Genomic DNA, 19833 nt, shown 5'->3' on the forward strand with positions numbered 1-19833 from the left:
ATTGCTGAGTACAAAAAGGTCAAGGTTCAAGTGTCTATTACAGTTCTAGTCCTAAATTATATTAATTATTTGTTATTATTAATTCTCATAATTACTCTTAATTACTCTCTCCTTGACTGTAAACATGAGACACCTTTTTCAACAAACATGCACTGCTTCGTTATTACAGTCAACTCTAAATTTCCACATCCAGTTTTATTACCACTTTAAATACTTTATTTACCACTTTTACTTCTGTGGGCATTACTCTGATTTTATATTTTACATATATATAAGGTGGTCAGAATGTTTTGGATCTACTATATAACCACCAGCTCTGTGACTTTCCTCCAATCAATGTGGCATTTTAAAATCTCTGCAAACAACACAAAACTAAAACTAAAGCAGACATACCAATAACATCTCCACTGCCATAAACTGTTGTAGTTTATATCTTACCAACAGTAGCAGTGCACAAATATACATTTAAAAGTACAAATCTTTATGAACAATTATATTTAAATAGATGGTACATGATTATATGATGAGTACATGATGATTAAGTACATGATGGATATTAAATTGCATGAATTACCTGAATTACCTAATTAGTATGGATTATCAGCAAATGGGACTAGAAATACTTACTTTCCTCTCTCCACTGACAGAGAGATTACTGTAATAAAGTCTGAACTTGGATATTTGCTTTTGTCACATACCACTTTAAACATAAATGATGGCATTTCCATATTGGCTTTTCACTGTTAAGTTTTGGACTCTAAACTCCTCAGTATCCTGCTGGAAGTGGACTTCTATAGATATCTATAAAATAAGAACTATCTTACAACTCAGAGTCAGATCAGCAGTAGCAGTCAGTCCTGGCACCAGGCAATATCATGTCTGACCTGCTATGGATATTGAGAAAAATAAAGCCATCATTTGACACTTCTGTTCTTGGCTGCCCTCTTGTGTCCCCAATGAGGAACTGCAGTTTGCCCTTTTCCCCCTCCATCAGTTTGAGTTGTAACCATATACCATCAGTTATTACCTTATGTTGTGTCAGCCAAATGTAAACTTGATACAGTGAAAATCTTGCAGCCATTTCAACCCCTTCATTTCTATATAAAGACAGTTAGCACAGAGTCGGGTCACTTCAGAGGTACTTTTTTAATTAGAGTACATTTCTCCACTACAACACTCCAATTAAGAACCGAACAAATGATGCGTGTGTGTGTGTGATATGTATGGCTAATTAAATCCTCATGTCTGAGATAAAAGGCTGTAATGAATCCTCTCAGTGATCTAGGTCATGGGCTAGATAGCGATGTTACATGAGGACATGTGAAACTGTATTACTGTAAGAAAACCATTGCTTGTCATGGCTGACTCAGAATAGAAAACACTGTTGTGTTATGGTTGGTAAATACTAAATCTTAACACCAGAAATCCCGCCCTCAACCTGTCCTCTTATATGCTGCTCTGATCTTCAGCCAGTGAGGCAAATTCCATCAACGATGGTTGAGACTGCGTCATGTGTAGCCAGTGATCCAACAGCAGGGGAAGTCTTGTCCTACCAAGTGTAAGAAATATAATGAAGCCCTGTGTCCTCCATTTGTGTACCACAGAAACCCTTTTGTGTGTTCAGATCGGCTCAGAGGGCCTTTAAAGTTTTATTTAACCTCCACTGATTGTAAAAACTCCTGTCATGCATAAGTGTGTACTGGTGAAGTGTTTGTTGAGAATAATTGTTTAGTAGTTAAATAATATGAAGCTAATGCAGCATGAGACGGTCAAGTAAGGAAAACAATTGTATGATGATTTGTGCATTTGACATTTTGTCATTCTGTGGAAATCATGCCTCTAAAACATCATTTTTTAAGCTTTGTAACAGTTACATTTTATAGATTTTTTTTTTTTTTTGCTAAAGTGGAGGAACTTTCTCAACCCATAAAAGGAACACTTCATCCTTCAGTTTATCTGAAACTTCCAAATCTCCAAGTTTGGAGACTTAAGTTTGAATAAGAACAAGTAGATTTTTTTTTTTTATCATTTTCACTAAACATATTTCTTGAAAACTTCACAAAATCAGTAATGTTGCACTTTATAACAACCTACTCATTACATGATCCTGTATCAGTGTACAAAGTAACATCCAGCAGGATATTTGCTGGCCTTGCCTTGTTTTTTTCTGTTAGATAGCACAGGGAGGCTAGGTGTTACCTCCCTCGCAGAAACAATGGACAAGTGTTCAAATATTGACTCTGGCTCTGAAAGAGACACATTTATTTCACTCTCACGCAGGGTCAAGGCTGTGCCTCGACGGTGTGGTGTGTTTGCTCTGTCTCTGTTCTGCTGATCTCGGCCGTTTTCCTGCAACTCTCGTGGCATGGACATTTGTCAGGGAGAAGGGGATGGATTTTATTCTCAGGTGTGTTTTTGGAGTCAGTGACTGCATTATACAAAGTGTTGGACCTACAGCACACAAAAAGGTATACATTCATATTGTGAAAACAGTGTCAAGACTACTTTAAGATTGTGCAGTGTTTTCAGATTAATATCATGAAGAAATCAGATTGGTAATCCAAAGTAAACCGAAAATGCCCCTAAAATGGAGGCATACAAAACAAACACTTATAATAATAAACCCAATATATAATAAGGGCCATGCAGAAGCAATAAGCCAAAAACTGCTTGGTTCACATGAAAAGTGTAAATCTTTTTATATTTGTGCAATTTTCTACACTCAAACAAACAAAAACTTCGAGTTAATTTGACAAACAAACTAGAAGTATGTTTGGCATCTGAGCTTTGCTGGTTAGACAAAGGCAGAGGAGAAACAGAAATGTGGGAGGAGAAGGAAAGTTACACGGCAGGGAGGATTTCTCCCACAGCGAGCCGCAACAGACCTAAAAAAAAAATACACTGCTGGCGCGAGACCACATGCCTGCACCCATCCCATGCTTTCAGTTTCCACACCAGTTAACAAGTGAGTGCACGTGTCAGACAAAAAGACCAGACAATTAGATCACAGAGAAGGCTGGGGTAAGTCATTTGTTTCCAATAAAGGGAGACTGGCACACAAGACTTTAAGGGATGAGTGTTGACGGTCCAGGGGTTAGAGGGTCAAGTGAGGAAGGGTCAGGAGGGGGTTAAGCGGTTTTCAGTGCATCGGCCCCTCCTGGGTGGGCGGTTCCTCTGGCTGATTAAGCAGAGACTGAGTGGTGGCACTGCCGTCATCCTGATCGCTGACGTTGCTGGTGGATGCCACCGGAGTCATCTTGGTCTGACACAAAAGAAGAAAATGGTTAACAAACATCTTAAACAAAAAAAAACATCTTGACAATTTAGCTTCAACTTTAAAACTATTTAAATTCCTGCTTTGACTGACACCGCCAGAGTTGATAAACTGTCTGAGCTCTAGGAATATTCAAGCTATGAAAAAAAGTAAATATTACACTCTGATTAAAAGGGTGATGTCGAGAATTGAGTTCGGCTTATGCACCGTGACCAGGTCAATATATCTCATTGAGCTGTTTAAGGGCAACATCAGAGTGGAAAAGCAATACTACACAAATACATTCTAACTAAATTAGTGAAATTTCCTCCATACACTCCTGGTAAATGCCTGTCACTGGCACAGCAGCGTGGCCATTTTTTAACCAATTACCTTCAGTGTCTCCACTTTCTCCTCAAACGACTTGAAAGTTGGTGCATTCCTGTGAAATGACAGGACGTAAAAGAGTGAGTGTTTGCCCGAATCTGATGTGTTCATAATACAGTAATGTGGTAAAGTGGACATGCCGACAACAAGTCACTCCTTCAAAAGGAAAAAAATTTAAAAAGCAGGACATCCACTGTGTTCGCACCTTGTAGAGGTCACGTTATCGGATACCCGACACACACACACACACACACATTGTGGGAAACTCTAAGTGACCCCATTCCTTTCTGTTCTACTGAAAAGGTGCTGAAGAGGTGTTGACTTTCATGAAAACATAACGAAGAGAATGAAGGATGACACGGAGACTGTCTTTCTTCTAACAAGTAGTGTTTGATTCATACAACTTAAAACACATCAACACTACACAACAGATGTAAAAGGAAAAAAGAAGGATTCACAGAGCTACAGAAACCGATGAACACTCACATATTTGTGATACACAACCAGACCTCTAGATAATCAACTCACTACAATCTGGAGAAATTGAGTTAAAAACTTGTTTGGACATTGCTGCGAGACAATGGTGTGCTGTTAAATCTTACTTACAGAAAACCAACCAGAGGAGTCGATTCTGAAGGTGTGTTCAAATTCACACCTTAACGATAGTGCCACAGGCTTTCAAAGATGCCTTTTATCTCAAGAATTTTGACAAGAGTTTTTGATGAAAAGCTCTGTCAGTTTGACGAAAACTCTGGTGATGTGAGATTATCAAAGCTGCAGCTTCACTGGTAGCTAATAACGTGGCTGTTAGCAGTGGATGTACTTTCCAACCTCACTCTCTTTAAAAAATACATCTATAACATGAAAATACAGGACTCTAGGTCTTTCATGTTTGGGCACTGTGTGTCCACCCCTTACCTCATGACAGGCATACTTGCCGAGTGCTGTAATGATCGTATGCTATCCGACAGCGTTATGGAGAAGAAAGGGGGCATTAGTGGTTATATTAGCATAGAAAAGGCCGTTTTGTACAGAAAGAACAAGAGACAAGACAGGCACACATATGCAAGCAGAGTACACACAGCCTCATTTATTCTACTATATACTGTATGTTCAATAAGAAAGTATTCTCCCAAGTGCATAAATCCTATAAACCCTGCTTTATCCCATTAAGATTGATTGTGTATTAACACAGTGGGTGTGTACTAATCCTGTGTATTATAAGAGAATATCTTGTCATCAGAAACACACACAAGACAACCACAAAGCATTTTCTCTCACACACACACACACACCTTTGACCCCTCTCAGGTTGCTCTCAGCTCCCCCCACCTCCCCAAACCAGCTCTGTGTTCTAGCTCATCCGTGAGGCTGCATTTCTCAGCATCCTGCAGCTTTGAGGGGCCTAATAATCTTGTTTGCAGCTCAGTAATCCAGAGAGAAGAAGGATGACAGGGAAGACGGCAGATAAGGATCTGGGTGTGGGGCGGGGGGGATCAACTGAAGATAAATTTTAAATGGAGCAATCTGTTGTTTTGGAACAATCTGTCTTTTTAAAGCCACGTTTAATCAGGAAATATTCATTATAGTTAGTATTGTTGTGGTTAGAGCAACATTATAAAGTCATTAGGATGGACATTTACAAACACACACGCACACACGCACACACACACACACACACACACACACACACACACAGTTACAGTCATATTTATGAATAAATGAAGGGGTGGCAGAATTTAGTGAATTATGTGTATTAAAAACATAAAATACATTTTCATGCAAAATGAAAGTGTGACATGAGAGAAATTGGAAATAATTCAAAATTTAAGTTAGAAGTTTGATTCTAGCAAGTCGTTCCCCTCTCTCCCTTGTTTCCTGTCGGCCTCTCTGACAGCCACTGACAAAATGAAGGCTAAAAAGCCCAAAAATAATTCTTATTTAAAAAAAGAAAAGAAAAAGAAGTTAGATTTTTTTTTTTCGTCTTACCGAAACATACAAGTAATAGACTGCAACCTGCAAAGGCCAAGTATGGATGTAAGATACAACATTTGTGTTGTGTGTGTAAATAAATCTCATAGTGAAGCATATTAAATCATTACTGCACTAAAAATCAATATCAATATGCCACCGATGGCATCAATGGCAATCATGCTGCAGGTTAAAAAACAGGCAAGAATGAGTTACGATGTGATTAAACGTACTGTGAGTGCTGGTATAGAACTTCTTGCCTTTGGCCATATGCTGCAGCATAAACTTGTTTGTACCTGTGTCTAATAATTCCTAGACAATAAAATCATGCTATATGCATTTTAAAAAACTGTAAAGCAGCATGTAAAGCTGGAATCAACTGTTCATTTGGCTGAAAGCTACAGATACACTGGGCACGGCTCACAGGTAGGAATTTCAGGAAAGCACTAAAGCTTTCTAGGAAATAAACCAGGAGGCTGCTCTACTCGAATAAGATAAGCACAGAGAATGGAGCATAAATGTCGCAGTGTATGAATAATGTGCTGTGATTATTGATCATTACTTTTTTAGATATCTGAGGTGAAGTTAAGTCACACATCTCACCTGACATCCTCAAGTTTGCGGCTGATGGCAGAGCCCATAGTGGAGAAGGCTGTTGTGGCCTTCATCCCCGCCTGAGACAGAGTTTCAGAAGTCCTCCTATAGCTGAAAGAAAGAACGAAAGGGGGGTGAGGGATGAGTGATGGGCAGCAGAAAGAGGTGATACACTATGACACTGATGAAAAGAGACAGAGATCAAAGACTGAAGATAAGCATCAAGGTCAGATCTAAACCTCAATGTCTTTTTTTATTTAAAAAAACGCCCGAAAGCATCAGAATACTGCTCCTTTCCTGTGATGTTTCAGCTTGTCAAGTGCGCTGACGTCTTGTTCCTCGTTGTATGGAGGAGGAAAAAAGTTCTTCCTCAACTGTGCAGACAGTTAACTGTGTTTTCACGATACTGGAAAAAGACCAATGATGCATACACTGGAAAAATGGTGGATAATAAAGCAGCTGGTCGTGAGGTTCCTGTTTGGAATTCCACACGGGTCGAAATGTAATAAATGCGTTGTGTGCTGTCGAGTCAAACGTCAGCGTCCTCTGGGAGGTCAGTACTTACGCGGTGGAGGTGGTGACCTCCTGCCAGGTTTTGGTGATATTCTGTTTCAGCTCGTTAAGAGGTGTGATACCCAGCTTCCTCTTAATGTCCGCCAACTGCCTCTCCTTAGCCGCCAGCACCTGAGACAGAGTCTGGATCTCATCCTCCACCTGGAAACACACACACACACACACACACACACACACACACACACACACACACACACACACACACACACACACACACACACACACACACACACACACACACACTTGAGGTTTTGAATTGTATTATGCTTAACCTTGTCTTGCCCTAATCTGTTTTAGTTTCGCAGAGAAGACAAATGACAACAGCAAAACCAAACACGGAGCAAAAGTGTATTAAAAAGTTTATTTAAGTAATGTTTAAGTAAAGAGAAGCTGCTGAAAGGCTCTCAGAATGAAGAACTCTCTATGAAAGGAGCTGCACCTGTCAACTCTTTGGTCAGAAGGAACCACGTCCATTAAAAGGTTTTAACTTTTTATTAAGGGTCAAATGACATTAACTGCTTTTTCTCAGTTAAAGGACTATTCTGGTGATATCCTATATTTTTCTTATTAGGAACAAATCCCCTGAAAAGACCGAAACCAACACAAAGCCTGATACATCTTATTCGTCTGTGCCACAGACCTCAGTTGTTGTCCAAAATCTATTTTTAAAAAACACGGACATCAAGGAGCCTCGACAATAAAGTGGATGACGCAATACTTCATTAAGATGAGTCAATCCCACAAATGCCGTCTACTACCATAAATACCAACCAGCCCAGCAAATCTGCAGCTAAATATAGACGCTGACAAACACGCTGTGTAGTCAATGACAGAGATGCTCGGTGTTGTATTTGTATGATGCAATAACAAGTGGTAAGAGTAACAGGAAATATTGGTTATCATGGAAATTGGAAATTGTGCAGTAATCCAACATCTGCAGTGAGCTAAGAGCATTTTTCCCCTATTTTTTTTTTAAATGCAAAAAAAGCACTCTGAACACAGCCTGGTTTTATCTGAAATTTAAAAAAATAACCTTCCTCGCTCTTTGCAGTTCTGTATTTAAATACAACAGATCGGATCCAACACCTGATCTTGACTCACTGAACTACGACCTCTTTAATCCCAGATTCCTCCTGACCTTGAACAACTCCTCTTGCAACTCCTGCCGCTCCTCCTCGGTCAGGGTAGAAGGAGGTGGACTGGGATTGACAGACGTCACTGCGTCTTCTCCCAACTCTGGCACTGAGTCTGGATGCTGCTGTGCACCTGAGAGGTAAAAAAAAAAAAAAAAAAAAAAAAAAACATATGTCAGTGCTTCTTACTTTTTAAAGATACGTTTGCAACATGACAGTGAACAGGTTGCAGGAGGTGGGGGGCGGGCTCCTAATGTTGGCTGTCACACTGCTCCTCTGGGGAATAAGAGGAAGAGAGGGTGAATGGATGAAGCATATGAGAGTCGGAGAAGGAAAATTACCAAAAAAACAATGCTGTTTGATGATGATGATGATGATGGTGGTGGCTGTGGCAGCATGAAGACACAGTTACACCCTCTCTCGTAGACACTCATTTTTCCTCTCTGTTCACACACTCGTCTTTGATGTTGCTGCCTCTGACAGAGCTGCGTCCCGTAGGAGCGGCAGAGCATCAATAATACAAAGAACTTTCTAGATGGAGACATCCTGGGCTCAGACAGCGTGAGAGCTCACTGGAGGCAAAGGGGTTGTTAGGATCTGTCAGTCAAAAGGACAACAGCGGCCGGGGATGTTCTGGGCCTGAGCTGAAGAGGGAGACACAACGGTGTCTGAGATCATTTTTTAAATATTTTTATCTGGTCTTTCCTCATATTTCAAAGCTTTAGAGTAAAAAGTAAGAACATAAGGAGGTAGAAACCCAAAAGTTGAATAAAAATGTGTGAGATGAAGGAGGCAAAAAAAGACAATTGCCCTTTTTTAAATAGTTAAACAGCATTGTTTAACCAGCTGATTACCCACAGAACGAGTTTGCATTCGTTTGGCTCTTTATAAACAGAAAACGTCACGGTGTGCAAATGTGGTTTCATGAGGAATTCAGATAGGGATTAAAAAGGACTTTTAGAGTATTTATTGAAATTATTATTAACCCTTATTTCACCTCGAAAGCCCATAGAGGAGGAATCCTCATTTACAGTGGTGTCGAGAAACATTAACAGCAACACAACACAGAAAACAACTACTACTTATTAGCCGGCAGTTCATGAATTAAACAAATGAGATCTACAGTAGCATGTTAATTAGGATCTTTAGAGGTGCTGGTGGGTGGATCTTGTTATCTTTGTACAGAGACAGACGAGCCGGTTCCCCCCAGTTTACACTAAATAACGCTTTGATAACACTGATAATCTGTGTGATAATCTGTATTTGAAATGAGCAACTCTGACACCTTTAGCTGCGCCCACACAGTGACGTCACAGTGACCCCTGTGTACACTTTAGGTGAGACGTTAAACCGCTAAAAGGCACCAGAAAAAGGACTTTTATCTGAGCTTTAACTCAGAGTGATGCTCTTTCATGTTTGATTTCATGTTTAGAGATGATTTGACATATAATCTGACTAAAAGGAATAACCTCTCACTAGCAGGTCTGAGCAATGATCTGCAACCTTTTCACATTTTGTTTTTTCAGTCAACAAACTCCACGTCCTCTCCTCCCACTTCATTCCAAACATTTTGGCACACGTTCCTCTCCTTCAAGTCACACCCCAATACTCCCCCAAAAAAAAAAAAAAAAAAAAAAAGCAGAGATGGATGGATATTTGGAGCAGGCAGAGATACCAAAAAATCACAAGAACGCAGCGATACATCTTCCCACGAAACCCGTGGTGGAATTTCCTCACAATAGTCTGGGGAGTAACATCTCTGAATACCGATCATGTCGTGTTATCACAGATGAGCGCTGGGTTGCACCATTATTAGTCCTAACACCTGCTTACAGCAACACAATTGTGTAATTGATACTTCCTCTTATAGCGGCAGTGTCTCTGAAAAAAGAAAAGTATTTTCACGTCTTATGTAACAAACATTATGCGGCTCGAGAGTTGAGTTTAAACGGGTGAGAGGAACGGGTTCTGTAGGCTGACAACTTACCTACCGAGTTAAATTGTGTGTGTTTGAGTTATAGCATAAATGATTGTTTGCCTCTGAGGTGTGTTTCTATCAGGAGAGAGAAAAAACAGACTCAAAGGGAGGGACAGAGAGAGAGAGAGAGAGAGAGAGAGAGAGAGAGAGAGAGAGAGAGAGAGAGTTTGTTTTGTGAGTGTAGGCAGAAGTTTGGCTCACTATACCAAACTACATACCCACCCACATTACTGCCCTGCCCCTCGTGTTTAGCTCATTTCCTCTTTAGACTAGCGTGCTCTGCCCCATGACCACCTACTCTAACTCTATGTGGCGCTCAACTCCAAAACTCATTACAGAAGAAAAGAGGCTTCAAAGCTACAACAGGCCTGAAAAGAGACGTTTTTAACAGACTCTTTTCTGTTGGGACAAGTAAAAAAAAGAAGAAAAAAAAAAATAGGGTCCTTGCCTCCAGGCAAGGGTAGGACTCCTCTGGAGTCCTCGCCCTCTTGCCTTTCGGCTTGGTCCCTAAAAATCTCTGCTATTGTTCAACTCCTCTGAAGTTGATAGATGAGTTTCATGTATTATATCGTTATTGTTTAAATGCAAGCATGTGACCAGACCATGTCTATGATACAGAATATAGACACACCTTTGATCTGCTGCTCTGCAGTCTGCCTGTATAACCCGTAAGAAACATGCAGCTTCTCAAAGTTACTTCACATTCAACAAACAGCATGTGTGACAAACGGAGAGAAAGAGATAGATGATCCCAGAGCTGTTGGAGCAGGCTGCCCAAATATTTGAGATTATTGGATGAAACTTAGTTTGAGACACACAGACACTCCTCCAAAATGTGAACCTAACATACTGTACAGCAGAATATTGATTCAAACAGATCAAGTAATAACGAGAACAAAATCAAATCAGCAAATTAACTACAGAGGGTTTCTGTGAGCTGAATAACTTTAAATGATCACACTGATGATATTTTGTGCTAATAAGAAATTAAAAGACAGTAGAACTTACATTTTTATAGGCAAGAAATGTGCAGACCTTCATTTGCTAATATGATAATAATTGTAAAAAACAAATTGAATCTCATTTGTAAGTATAGTGGTTTTCTGAAATATAAAAGTGAAGACTAGACGGTCATAAACACACACACACAAACACCACTGCTACCAATTATCACTTGTAACCTCCCCCTTTCAGCTTGTGTTCCCCAAAATTCTCCCCCTCCAGTGAACCAAACCAATGATTTGTCTCTCTGTCCAGCGCGCACACACACACACACACACACACACACACACACACACACACACACACTCACACACACTCCGCCCAGCCTCTCCCTCTTCTTCCTGTGATTACCTCTGGTTTTGACAGCTGGCGAGCTGGGCGGCGTGTCGCTGTAGGCCGGGGAGAGGTAGAGGTAGCTGGCGTTTACTCCCTGCTCAAAGTCGAAGGGAGAGTGGTACTCCTCCAGAGGCTCCATTGTTACAGCGTGCTGCGTGTTGTCAGCCAGAGCAACTGCCACCTTCCAGCCACCACCAATGCTACCTCAGAGAAGCCAGCCAAGTGCTGATTGTCTGCATGTGATTAGGGCGCGTGGCCGTCTCTGTGTCTCCTTGTTTACGGCGTCCCAGCCTCCTCTGGTGTGTGTGTGTGTGTGTGTGTGTGTGTGTGTGAGTTACAGACACACACTCAATGTCCAAGTGTGTGTGCGTACATGGGAGGAGGTTACGTATTGGCTCTCAGGTGGTCAGAAGGTCACAGTGAGAGTACAGTGAAGCCGGTTTTCCATTTTCTGTTTCTGCTCCTCTCTCGCTGTTAATAAGTTACCTGTCCCTTCAAGCAGCTGTTGCCGCACACACGCGCACACACACTCCGTCTTCCTCTTCCTCGTAATCACAAAGGTCAATTCTCAGTCCATCCTTGAGACAACAGTGTTGTTTTTTCCTGACGCTATCCGCTGCTAGCAGAGCCGGTGCTGCGGGGATATTTCATGACACCAGTTTCAATACTCTCAGGTCTCTCTCTGTCAATCCCCTCCCGCCCTCCTTCACTATCTGTCATCCGAGGATGGAAAGAAAAGAGGTCCCATTTGTGTGGCCTGGTCATGTGACATGCGTGGAGGGTGGTGGAGGAGGAGGGAGGTGAATAAAATGAAAAGCATAATCTGCAGTGTCCCAGATTACAGCCCAGCACTAATCCGGGATGGCCAGTCCAGCTTGGAGCAACAGTAATGCTAGTCAGCTAGAAAAGGAGGGGAGAGGACGCCTGAGGCTACGCTGGGTATTGTGCGAACGCTCCGTGTAGTAAAAGTGAACAAAAAGGTACGAAGCGCCCTTATAAAACCACCTCACCACAGAAACACTCATACAGCAAAGTCTGAACGTCCTGTCACACTGAAGGAGAGACACAGGGAGGAAAAACTGTAGGCACATGGTGCTCGTCACAGTGTATCCGAACACCTGCTGAGGTGGCCCCAGTGACACTCCAGCACAAATTTTATGAAAGATGACATTGTCGAAGATTTAACGTGGATGTGTAAACATCATGAGGTCTGGAAAGGAGGGGGGAAACTCATCTTGAGCAAAAAAAAAAGCGAGAGGAGAGATAAAATGAGGATTAAGTGTGAATACTATTCCTGGTAGGACTGGCGTAAAATTATTTTAAGGTTATTTTGTGATGTTAGGACAGAGCTCGGTGCCAGAATCAAGATGGATGAGTTTGTTGTGGTTAAACACTGAAAATAAAATGAAAAGGATGGAAACCCAAGAAAATCAGATGTGCACAAAGTCATATACCAAATCAAGTAAAAGAAAAAAACCTGCTCTCTTTTTTGCCCAGTTGGACTCTTTCTTTCACTCTTCATTACTGATAATGAAAAGCTACGATTACGACCACATTAACATCCACACTTGTAGATTAATGAGAGCAGCTCAGCACAGAAATGTTTCCCAGTACTACACCAATCTTAAAACCATGTGTGCGAGTGCCCTCGGGCCGACTGCAGCAACCACCATCCGCTCCTCTGCGGTCAAGAAGCCAGACGAGCATGTTTGTGTGATCGTCCCCCGGAAATAGCTCCAATTAAGAGAGACAGATAGGACACTCTCCTGGAAGCACTGGAGGGACAAATCCCACGATAAACTACGTCAAAGTGAAGAGAAAGGAGTTTTTAATCATTTTTATAAACAGATTGATTGATGACATTCTGCTGAGCTGCACTTAATTATAGACTTTGACCACAATTCATTAAGCACAAATTTTGTGTATTAATTCATATGATAACACAACGTAGTTATGATTTACATTATTTACTGTACATAATATGACGGCAGTGCCAGATGATAAATAACAAATATAAACTTATAGTCTTATTGTGGTGTGTGTGTGACAGTTCAGCAGAGTGGAAGAAGGAGGGAGGATGAGGATGTGGGACGTTCACGGCTAACTAATGCAGCTACTGTCCGTCCTGATCTGCAGAGTCAGGCTCTGCTGCACTGCCGTGCCTCCATTCAGCGAGGTCAGCCCAGGAAGTGACACGAATACAGCCGCCCATCGCAAACTATCAAGTGTCAGCATGCGCGCGCACACACACACACACCAAGGACAATGAATCGGTTCCAGCTCAACTCCTCTCTCTCTCCAGATGTGTGTACTTTTGTTCACTGTGCAACAATAAAGCTGCTGAGAGTTTTAACACATGATTCAAAGATCCACACACACGTCAGCCTCCATATTCACTGTAAACCCCCAAATATGTTTATCGTAGCAGTAGAAAGAAAACAGAGAAAGAAACAATCATTAAAGGAGAGGTAAATGAAACATTACTGTACTAAAACAGGACGGAGCTCTCTACAGGACGAGCTCGGCGTTACTTCCACTCTGCTGCCCTGCTGACCAACGGAGCTGCTGATTCATGTGACATTTGTTAAAAAAGAACACGACTGGTGTGTTTGAATTTGGATAAATTATTAAATATTAGGAATGAAAAATCCCATCAAAGATGCAAATTTGCTTTGAAAAATCATCTTTTTTCCAAAACATACACATTCTATGAACCAAAACAGAACAGATACTGTAAGAGCACCGTGATCGGCCGATGACACCCACCCACGCACCCACCCTGACTATAACCGGGAACAAACAGCCATTTTCAAGTGGTTAATGAAGCACAGCATGACATCAATTACCTCACGATTCATGGCATACCCTGTCACATGATTAGTCTAAAACAAGAATCATGAGACATGGATGATTGTGGGACGCAGCAAACACAACCTCAAAGTTCCCATGAGACGTGCATCATGGGAAATCGGTGGCTACACCTCAGATGCATCTCAGACACTGTACGTGTAGGCTGACAGTTAACGGAAACGGGCTCCATATATAAGCCAAAATCGTATTATTATTAGATTTATTTTAGATTATTATTATTATTATTATTATTATTATCATTAGAGGGATATTATCTCCACCTCACTGCAAACTTTAAAGGGGACGTATCAGGCTTTTTGTGATTTTATGTTATTTTTATACAGTTACTATGTCGTATGTCTGTGTTAAAGGTGATCCAAGCTGTTAAATTTGAAGTGAATCATTGACTTATTTAAATATGGGCGACCCGTCTCCACCTCCTGCTGCTATGCAAATTTGAGGCCAAAATATCTCCTTTCTGGAAAGCTGCCATCTTGCTTGTGTGACATTGGGCTGCAAGACGACGGGCCCTAACGTGTTCTTACAGCAACTGTCACGTCTATCAATCGTGACGTCACATGCCCGCTTGATATCGTCAAATAACTAATTAAAAACAAATGTATCCAAAAAATGAGCACTTGGACAAACATCAGCATGATAAGAAAAGTTTGTTTGACGTATACTTTGATATTTTTTAGTTTGACTACTATTCGCTAACATGGATTTATGACCTACACTGCAGCCAGCCACCAGGGGCCGATCGAGATGTTTTGGCTGTCATGACGTCCATCTTTATATAAAGTCAACGAGGTGAACATAAATAAAAATGCTCTCTAAAACTCAAAAGCCTGTGCTTCAACCTGCTCTGACCGCTTTGTCTGTGATGTTACTTCTTCTTCCTCCTCGTGATCACATCTGATTGTTTGTGCACGCTCATTAACAGCTGTCCGGCTGTAGCCTTTGTTGCTATAGTTCTTCCACGGGGGTTGTTCATGTCCACTCGTATATTTCGGATCCAATTCAGGCTCAAACATGAACAGATGTATTTGAGATGTTTCCATTTGGAGTTTTTAAAAAAAGAAGAGAAAGACAAGTGACATCCAACTACTTGAAGGGCAGCTTCCTGAAGCTAGTCGATCAGAGCGCAGCAGGGTTCTTAAAGAGACAGGAGCTAAAATAACCTGTTTGAGACAGAGGCAGCATGAAAGGTCAGTGTAAGAAAAATAAGAAGGGTTTGGTTTTTTTTTCTCTCTAACCATGTAAAGGTATACCAGTAGAGCAGCAGAATATGAATATAGAGCTGGAAATGTTCATGATATGTCCCGAAGAATCTTATTCATCTCACAAATGTGTTTCTATCTAATCTGAGCTCTCTGAAGTGCTGCATCGTAGACATCCACCTAATAGCTGTTAGAAGGTGACCCTACAAAATCAGGTTCATTCTTCAAACTTTAAAAGAGGTGCTCTGTGAGGTTTTCTCAAAACAAAATTAAGTTTACATTAAGCATTTTTCACCATCATGTGTTTCCTTGAGACCATCATGTGGCTTCTTGAGGCCTAAAAATGTTTTGAATGCATTTCGTCCGCCCTGAGAATATTTAAAAACCTGCATCGTTTACATCAGCGTCTGCCAGTGGTCTTCTTCTGGCCCACCTTTACTGGCCCGCCAACGTTTCTCTGCACCTTAGCACGACCAGCTGTCCACAATCAGGGTAACAGACAAACTGTCAGCGGTAATATGCACCGAGCTGCTGTGTTCACGTACACGTGTGACAAAAATCAATACTGGGAAGTTGCTCCATAGTGTGTCAAAATGTTCGACTGGTGCTGTTTGAACTATGAAGAAGACGTCTGTATCCTTACTGATAACAGGAACCTCCACATAACTTCACATCACAGCTCAGACTACATCACTCCTTATTCGGCCTACTCCTAAAATACAGACGACAATAAAGTGATGCAGAAAGTCTCTCTGGACTCAGTACTTAAGATTACAGCGAGGCCCAAAGTTTCTCTCCACAGTGTCAGAGTAGAAGATAATTTGTTTGATGCCAGAACTACCAGACTGGTGAGAGCTGTGCTCGGCCAAATCTCGCAGGTTAATGAAAAATACTACAAAAAACAACAAAGAAAGCAGTGGAAGAAAGAGAATTAAATGCCTATTTTGGCATAATTTGAGTATCTTCTTAATCCAAAGACTATAAACATATTTTAGAGCATATTAACCTAACGTAGGTAGCATTATTATCTATATTTGAACAAGCAAAGACATTTTTGCCTGAACTCATTTTGTCAGACATGATTTCCGTTACTCTCTCAGTGCATCATGTAAAGTATTCACTATTAAGTTAAATCATGAGGCACATTTTCCAACCTTCAGTCATGTAGCTTTCACCTCAAAGTTCAACGTTTTCAGACTCGCAGCTTCTCCTTTGATGTTTGAGGGGAAATGTGTAAATCTGCTGACACTGACGGTTGGACACTGCAGGTTTTTTGGAGAAGCTGAGTGTTCTGGGTAATTTTTTGGTTCACATCAAACCCTTCAAGAGCTCCTTTCAGTGGAACCTGACAGGTATAACTGGTGTGCAGACAGATATTTATTTCTAGGTTGATTTTGGCAAACAAACATCATGTTTACAGTCTCAGTCTCTGAACTCAGTTACATTTCACCTTCAACTGACACGATTACTCCGACATAAAACATCTTAATAAATTATTTCAAACCTTTAAATAAATAATAAATCACCGGGGCTTCACTTCATTCTGATAAATATGCAGCTTTTATTACTATAAGATACAAAGCGTGACACTGCACAGAAAACCTCACAGCGATGATAGTGACCAAATATCATCATGACTAATCATATCTTAACAGCACTGCAACAAAACCCTCATTTCAAGATAATGTGGGCGAGTAGTTAATTCTTACTGAAACTGATCACAGCGAGAGGACTAAAAATACTTTAAAAACGTGTGAAAACATCATTTAAATCCACGTCATTTCGTCCCAGTGAAGCACATCTCTACCTTGAACATGGCTGGGGAGCTCGTCTGTGAGGCACTTCCTCTCATGGCTGAAAGCATTCACTTGTGCCCCATTGAAATCTAATAAAGGCAAAAAATGTTGGCCACCGCTCTTGATCAATCTCATTAGGCGGTTGAGTGGAAAAACAAGACGGATCGTTAAGTCTGACTGAGATCTCATTTTTGAACGTCTCGATTTGAGCCAAAGCTAATTTAACTGTGTACAAATCATAAAAAACAAACTCAAACCATCATTTCTGACTTAAGACAAAAAACTACAAATATAACATGGAGAATAGTCAGTGTTAGAAACTCAATTATTCAGCTGCAGGGAAAATCGAGCACATAGGTTTGCTATCAAAAATATCAACTACACACACACACAATCTGAAGAGAGCAGACTCTTCTCCTTTGACAGCTCCTTTGAGAAGCACCAGAGCACTCAATATGCACACTGGCCTCGCTCTTTCCATCTGTTTTTTTGTAATGTGTCACTTCAAACAATGACAAAAGATTGTGGAAAAACACCTGGACACTGAATGGGATGGATGGATGGATGGAGAGAGAGACAGAGACAGAGAGAGAGAGAGAGAGAGATATTTCCCAAACCTGTAACAATATCCTTCAAAGTGCCTTTTTAGTCTTTACACTGATGGTGCCTGAGTGGTCTGAAACCCAACAGGTGACCATGACACGGAGTAAAATGCGGGCACCGAATGTGCCGGGAAACCATAGATACCTGACATAAAAGTGTAACTGTAAAATGAACTTCACCGCGTGTTGCCATGACAATGTCATTAAAATAGGGAAGAAAAAAAGCATCAGGTAGTACAATGGTGCTGTAAGAGATAGAGCGACATTGGAAAGCTAAAAATGGAACCATTTTCTTGTGTTGATAGCCATTATTAAATAATCTGCTGTTTCTAATGATGCAGAAACAAGTGTAGTGTAGACTACTACAAACTACAAGTAAGTCATATTATTATGAATAAAAATCAGTAGTCCATCTCTGCTGTGTGTTACCTTGGTAGACATCTGACAGAGGCCATACAGCTATACAAAGAGTCAAGATAATTTGCAGGCTGAGATGACGGTTTATCCTCAGTACACACTGGAAAATAATATAACATGGCCAGAAAAAACACTCTTTAAGAGTGACGACACATGCAAAACACAGGAAATCTACATTTCCAAAGAGGAACCATGGTCATACGACAAGTAGCCTCTTAGTAATACTGACTAAGACACAGATTGTGGGACCAACTCACCTCACAAACGTGATACATAGAAAAAAAAGACACAAAATACAACATGCAGACTTCAGGAAATTACATTTCTGAAACCAAAGGGATGAGGCCTTATCATTGTTGTTGAAGGGAAATTAGGTCAAGGCTCTGTCGTGTTTACCTGGCATCACCTTGAGCTAAATAAACCTCTTTCACTTGCTTCTTTTCCCAAAAACTAAAAGACCCTGATATGTGGAAAGAAACTAAATCTTAAAGTTATGCTGTATCTTTTACAAGTGTCACCTGGTATTACAAAAAAAACTCATGCAATTGCCTCAGAAGCAGCAGCTGCCCCATTAGGCAAGTGCACAAACACTGAAGTTGAGTGAGGAAGAGATGTAGAACAGATGGCTGCCTATCAGGAGAGGAAATGTCCAGGTGGGTGTATGAGAGAAGAAAGAGAGATGGAAAAAATGCATTCACAGCATACCTGTGGTTAATACTTTCATCTACTCTCTTTATATTAAAATGTCTGACATACCCACACATGTGCCTTTAGGCCTGTTTGACCCCAGTAATAAACTTCACAACCACCCCTAGATAAAGTTTGATACAGATTAGGATAGATAGAATAATGAAAGCATACACTCCTTGCTCTGGGTATAATAAAAGCAGACAGTGTGACTGTGGGGGACATTTGGAGAACATGCCATGAGCTGTCAAACGGGTGTAACCTATTTTTGCATGAGTTGAGTTGTCAGTTAAACAATGTGACCACATTTTAAACAAGTCTACGCCACATGTAGTTATGACAACTTCCTCCTATATGTTTTTTTTCTGAAGTTGCCCGTCGCACTGCTTTCATGTTGGCACAAATGGTGTGTAATATTCAACTTCCGTGTCATTTCTGGTAAACGCTGCCACTCTATTGTTGATTCCAAAATATGTATTTACTTACAAAAGCCTAAAGTGAATTACCTCCATGACAACGAGTATTTTATTCGAGTTTGACATGTAGCATATGTTCTGACTGCACTGAGCTGTTAAATCAACTGCGCAAATTTAGCTAGTCTGCTAAGTTTTCACGTGAGGCAAAAGTTTTGAAAACGTTTTCGGTGACAACATAGGAAACTGTGAAACAATTCAGCACATCAATTACCTTTCTCTGCATCCTCCATTGTGCGTTGTGAGGGTTGTTTCTGTGGTAAATTAGTGTCCAGAGTGTGCAGGTTGCTCACTTTGCTGCGGCGGACCTTCCTGTTCTCCCTCTCATGTTGCCAGGCAGCTCGCCGCCGCGCGGGGTGGGGTCCGCTGTGACGTCAGCGCGTACAAGTGTAAACAGAAGGGGCACGTGGAAGAAGTTTTTTACACCGTCAACAACTGCATAGCTGCATAGCAACGACACGTCATTATTTATTTATTTATTTATTGCTGAGGGGGAAAAAAACAACAACACAGACTTAAACAGGCATCGCTTTCATATCGCAGTTATAGAGTAATAGTGAA

At 40.9% G+C, this 19833-nt stretch overlaps 2 protein-coding genes across 4 annotated transcripts in view; both read right to left on the bottom strand.

Annotated features, from left to right (window-relative positions):
* Positions 1-1140: 1140 nt before the first annotated feature.
* Positions 1141-19613, bottom strand: tpd52 (tumor protein D52). 3 transcript variants are annotated; one of them, XM_062435360.1, is made up of 6 exons: positions 19487-19613; positions 7917-8044; positions 6771-6919; positions 6215-6316; positions 3647-3695; positions 1141-3262 (listed from the first exon to the last, which is right to left on the bottom strand). In XM_062435360.1, the coding sequence occupies exons 1-6, from the start codon at positions 19503-19505 to the stop codon at positions 3140-3142; spliced, it is 570 nt and encodes a 189-aa protein (XP_062291344.1). In that variant the 5' UTR covers positions 19506-19613; the 3' UTR covers positions 1141-3139. The 3 variants fall into 3 exon arrangements, with proteins under 3 accessions (XP_062291344.1, XP_062291345.1, XP_062291346.1); XM_062435361.1 differs by lacking the exon at positions 1141-3262 and having other exon boundaries at positions 3635-3695; XM_062435362.1 differs by lacking the exons at positions 1141-3262; positions 3647-3695 and having other exon boundaries at positions 6211-6316.
* LOC133995855 (antizyme inhibitor 1-like) overlaps positions 4225-19833 on the bottom strand; it is a 547935-nt gene continuing 532326 nt past the window's right edge. The window contains exon 12 of the transcript XR_009927183.1: positions 4225-4241. The gene's annotated coding sequence lies outside the window, so the exon portion shown is untranslated. The remainder of the gene's footprint in view (positions 4242-19833) is intronic.

This window comes from Scomber scombrus, chromosome 16 (genome assembly GCF_963691925.1).
Source record: "Scomber scombrus chromosome 16, fScoSco1.1, whole genome shotgun sequence".
Taxonomy (NCBI): domain Eukaryota; kingdom Metazoa; phylum Chordata; class Actinopteri; order Scombriformes; family Scombridae; genus Scomber; species Scomber scombrus.

What these genes read in the sequence shown, in the direction of transcription:
- tpd52 (XM_062435360.1), bottom strand. An exon ending in TGCAAGAGGAGTTGTTCAAG is followed by an intron (nt 6,920 to 7,916) that starts GTCAGGAGGAAT and finishes GTGTGTTTCCAG; the next exon opens with GTGGAGGATGAGATCCAGAC. An exon ending in CGCAAACTTGAGGATGTCAG is followed by an intron (nt 3,696 to 6,214) that starts GTGAGATGTGTG and finishes GTCATTTCACAG; the next exon opens with GAATGCACCAACTTTCAAGT.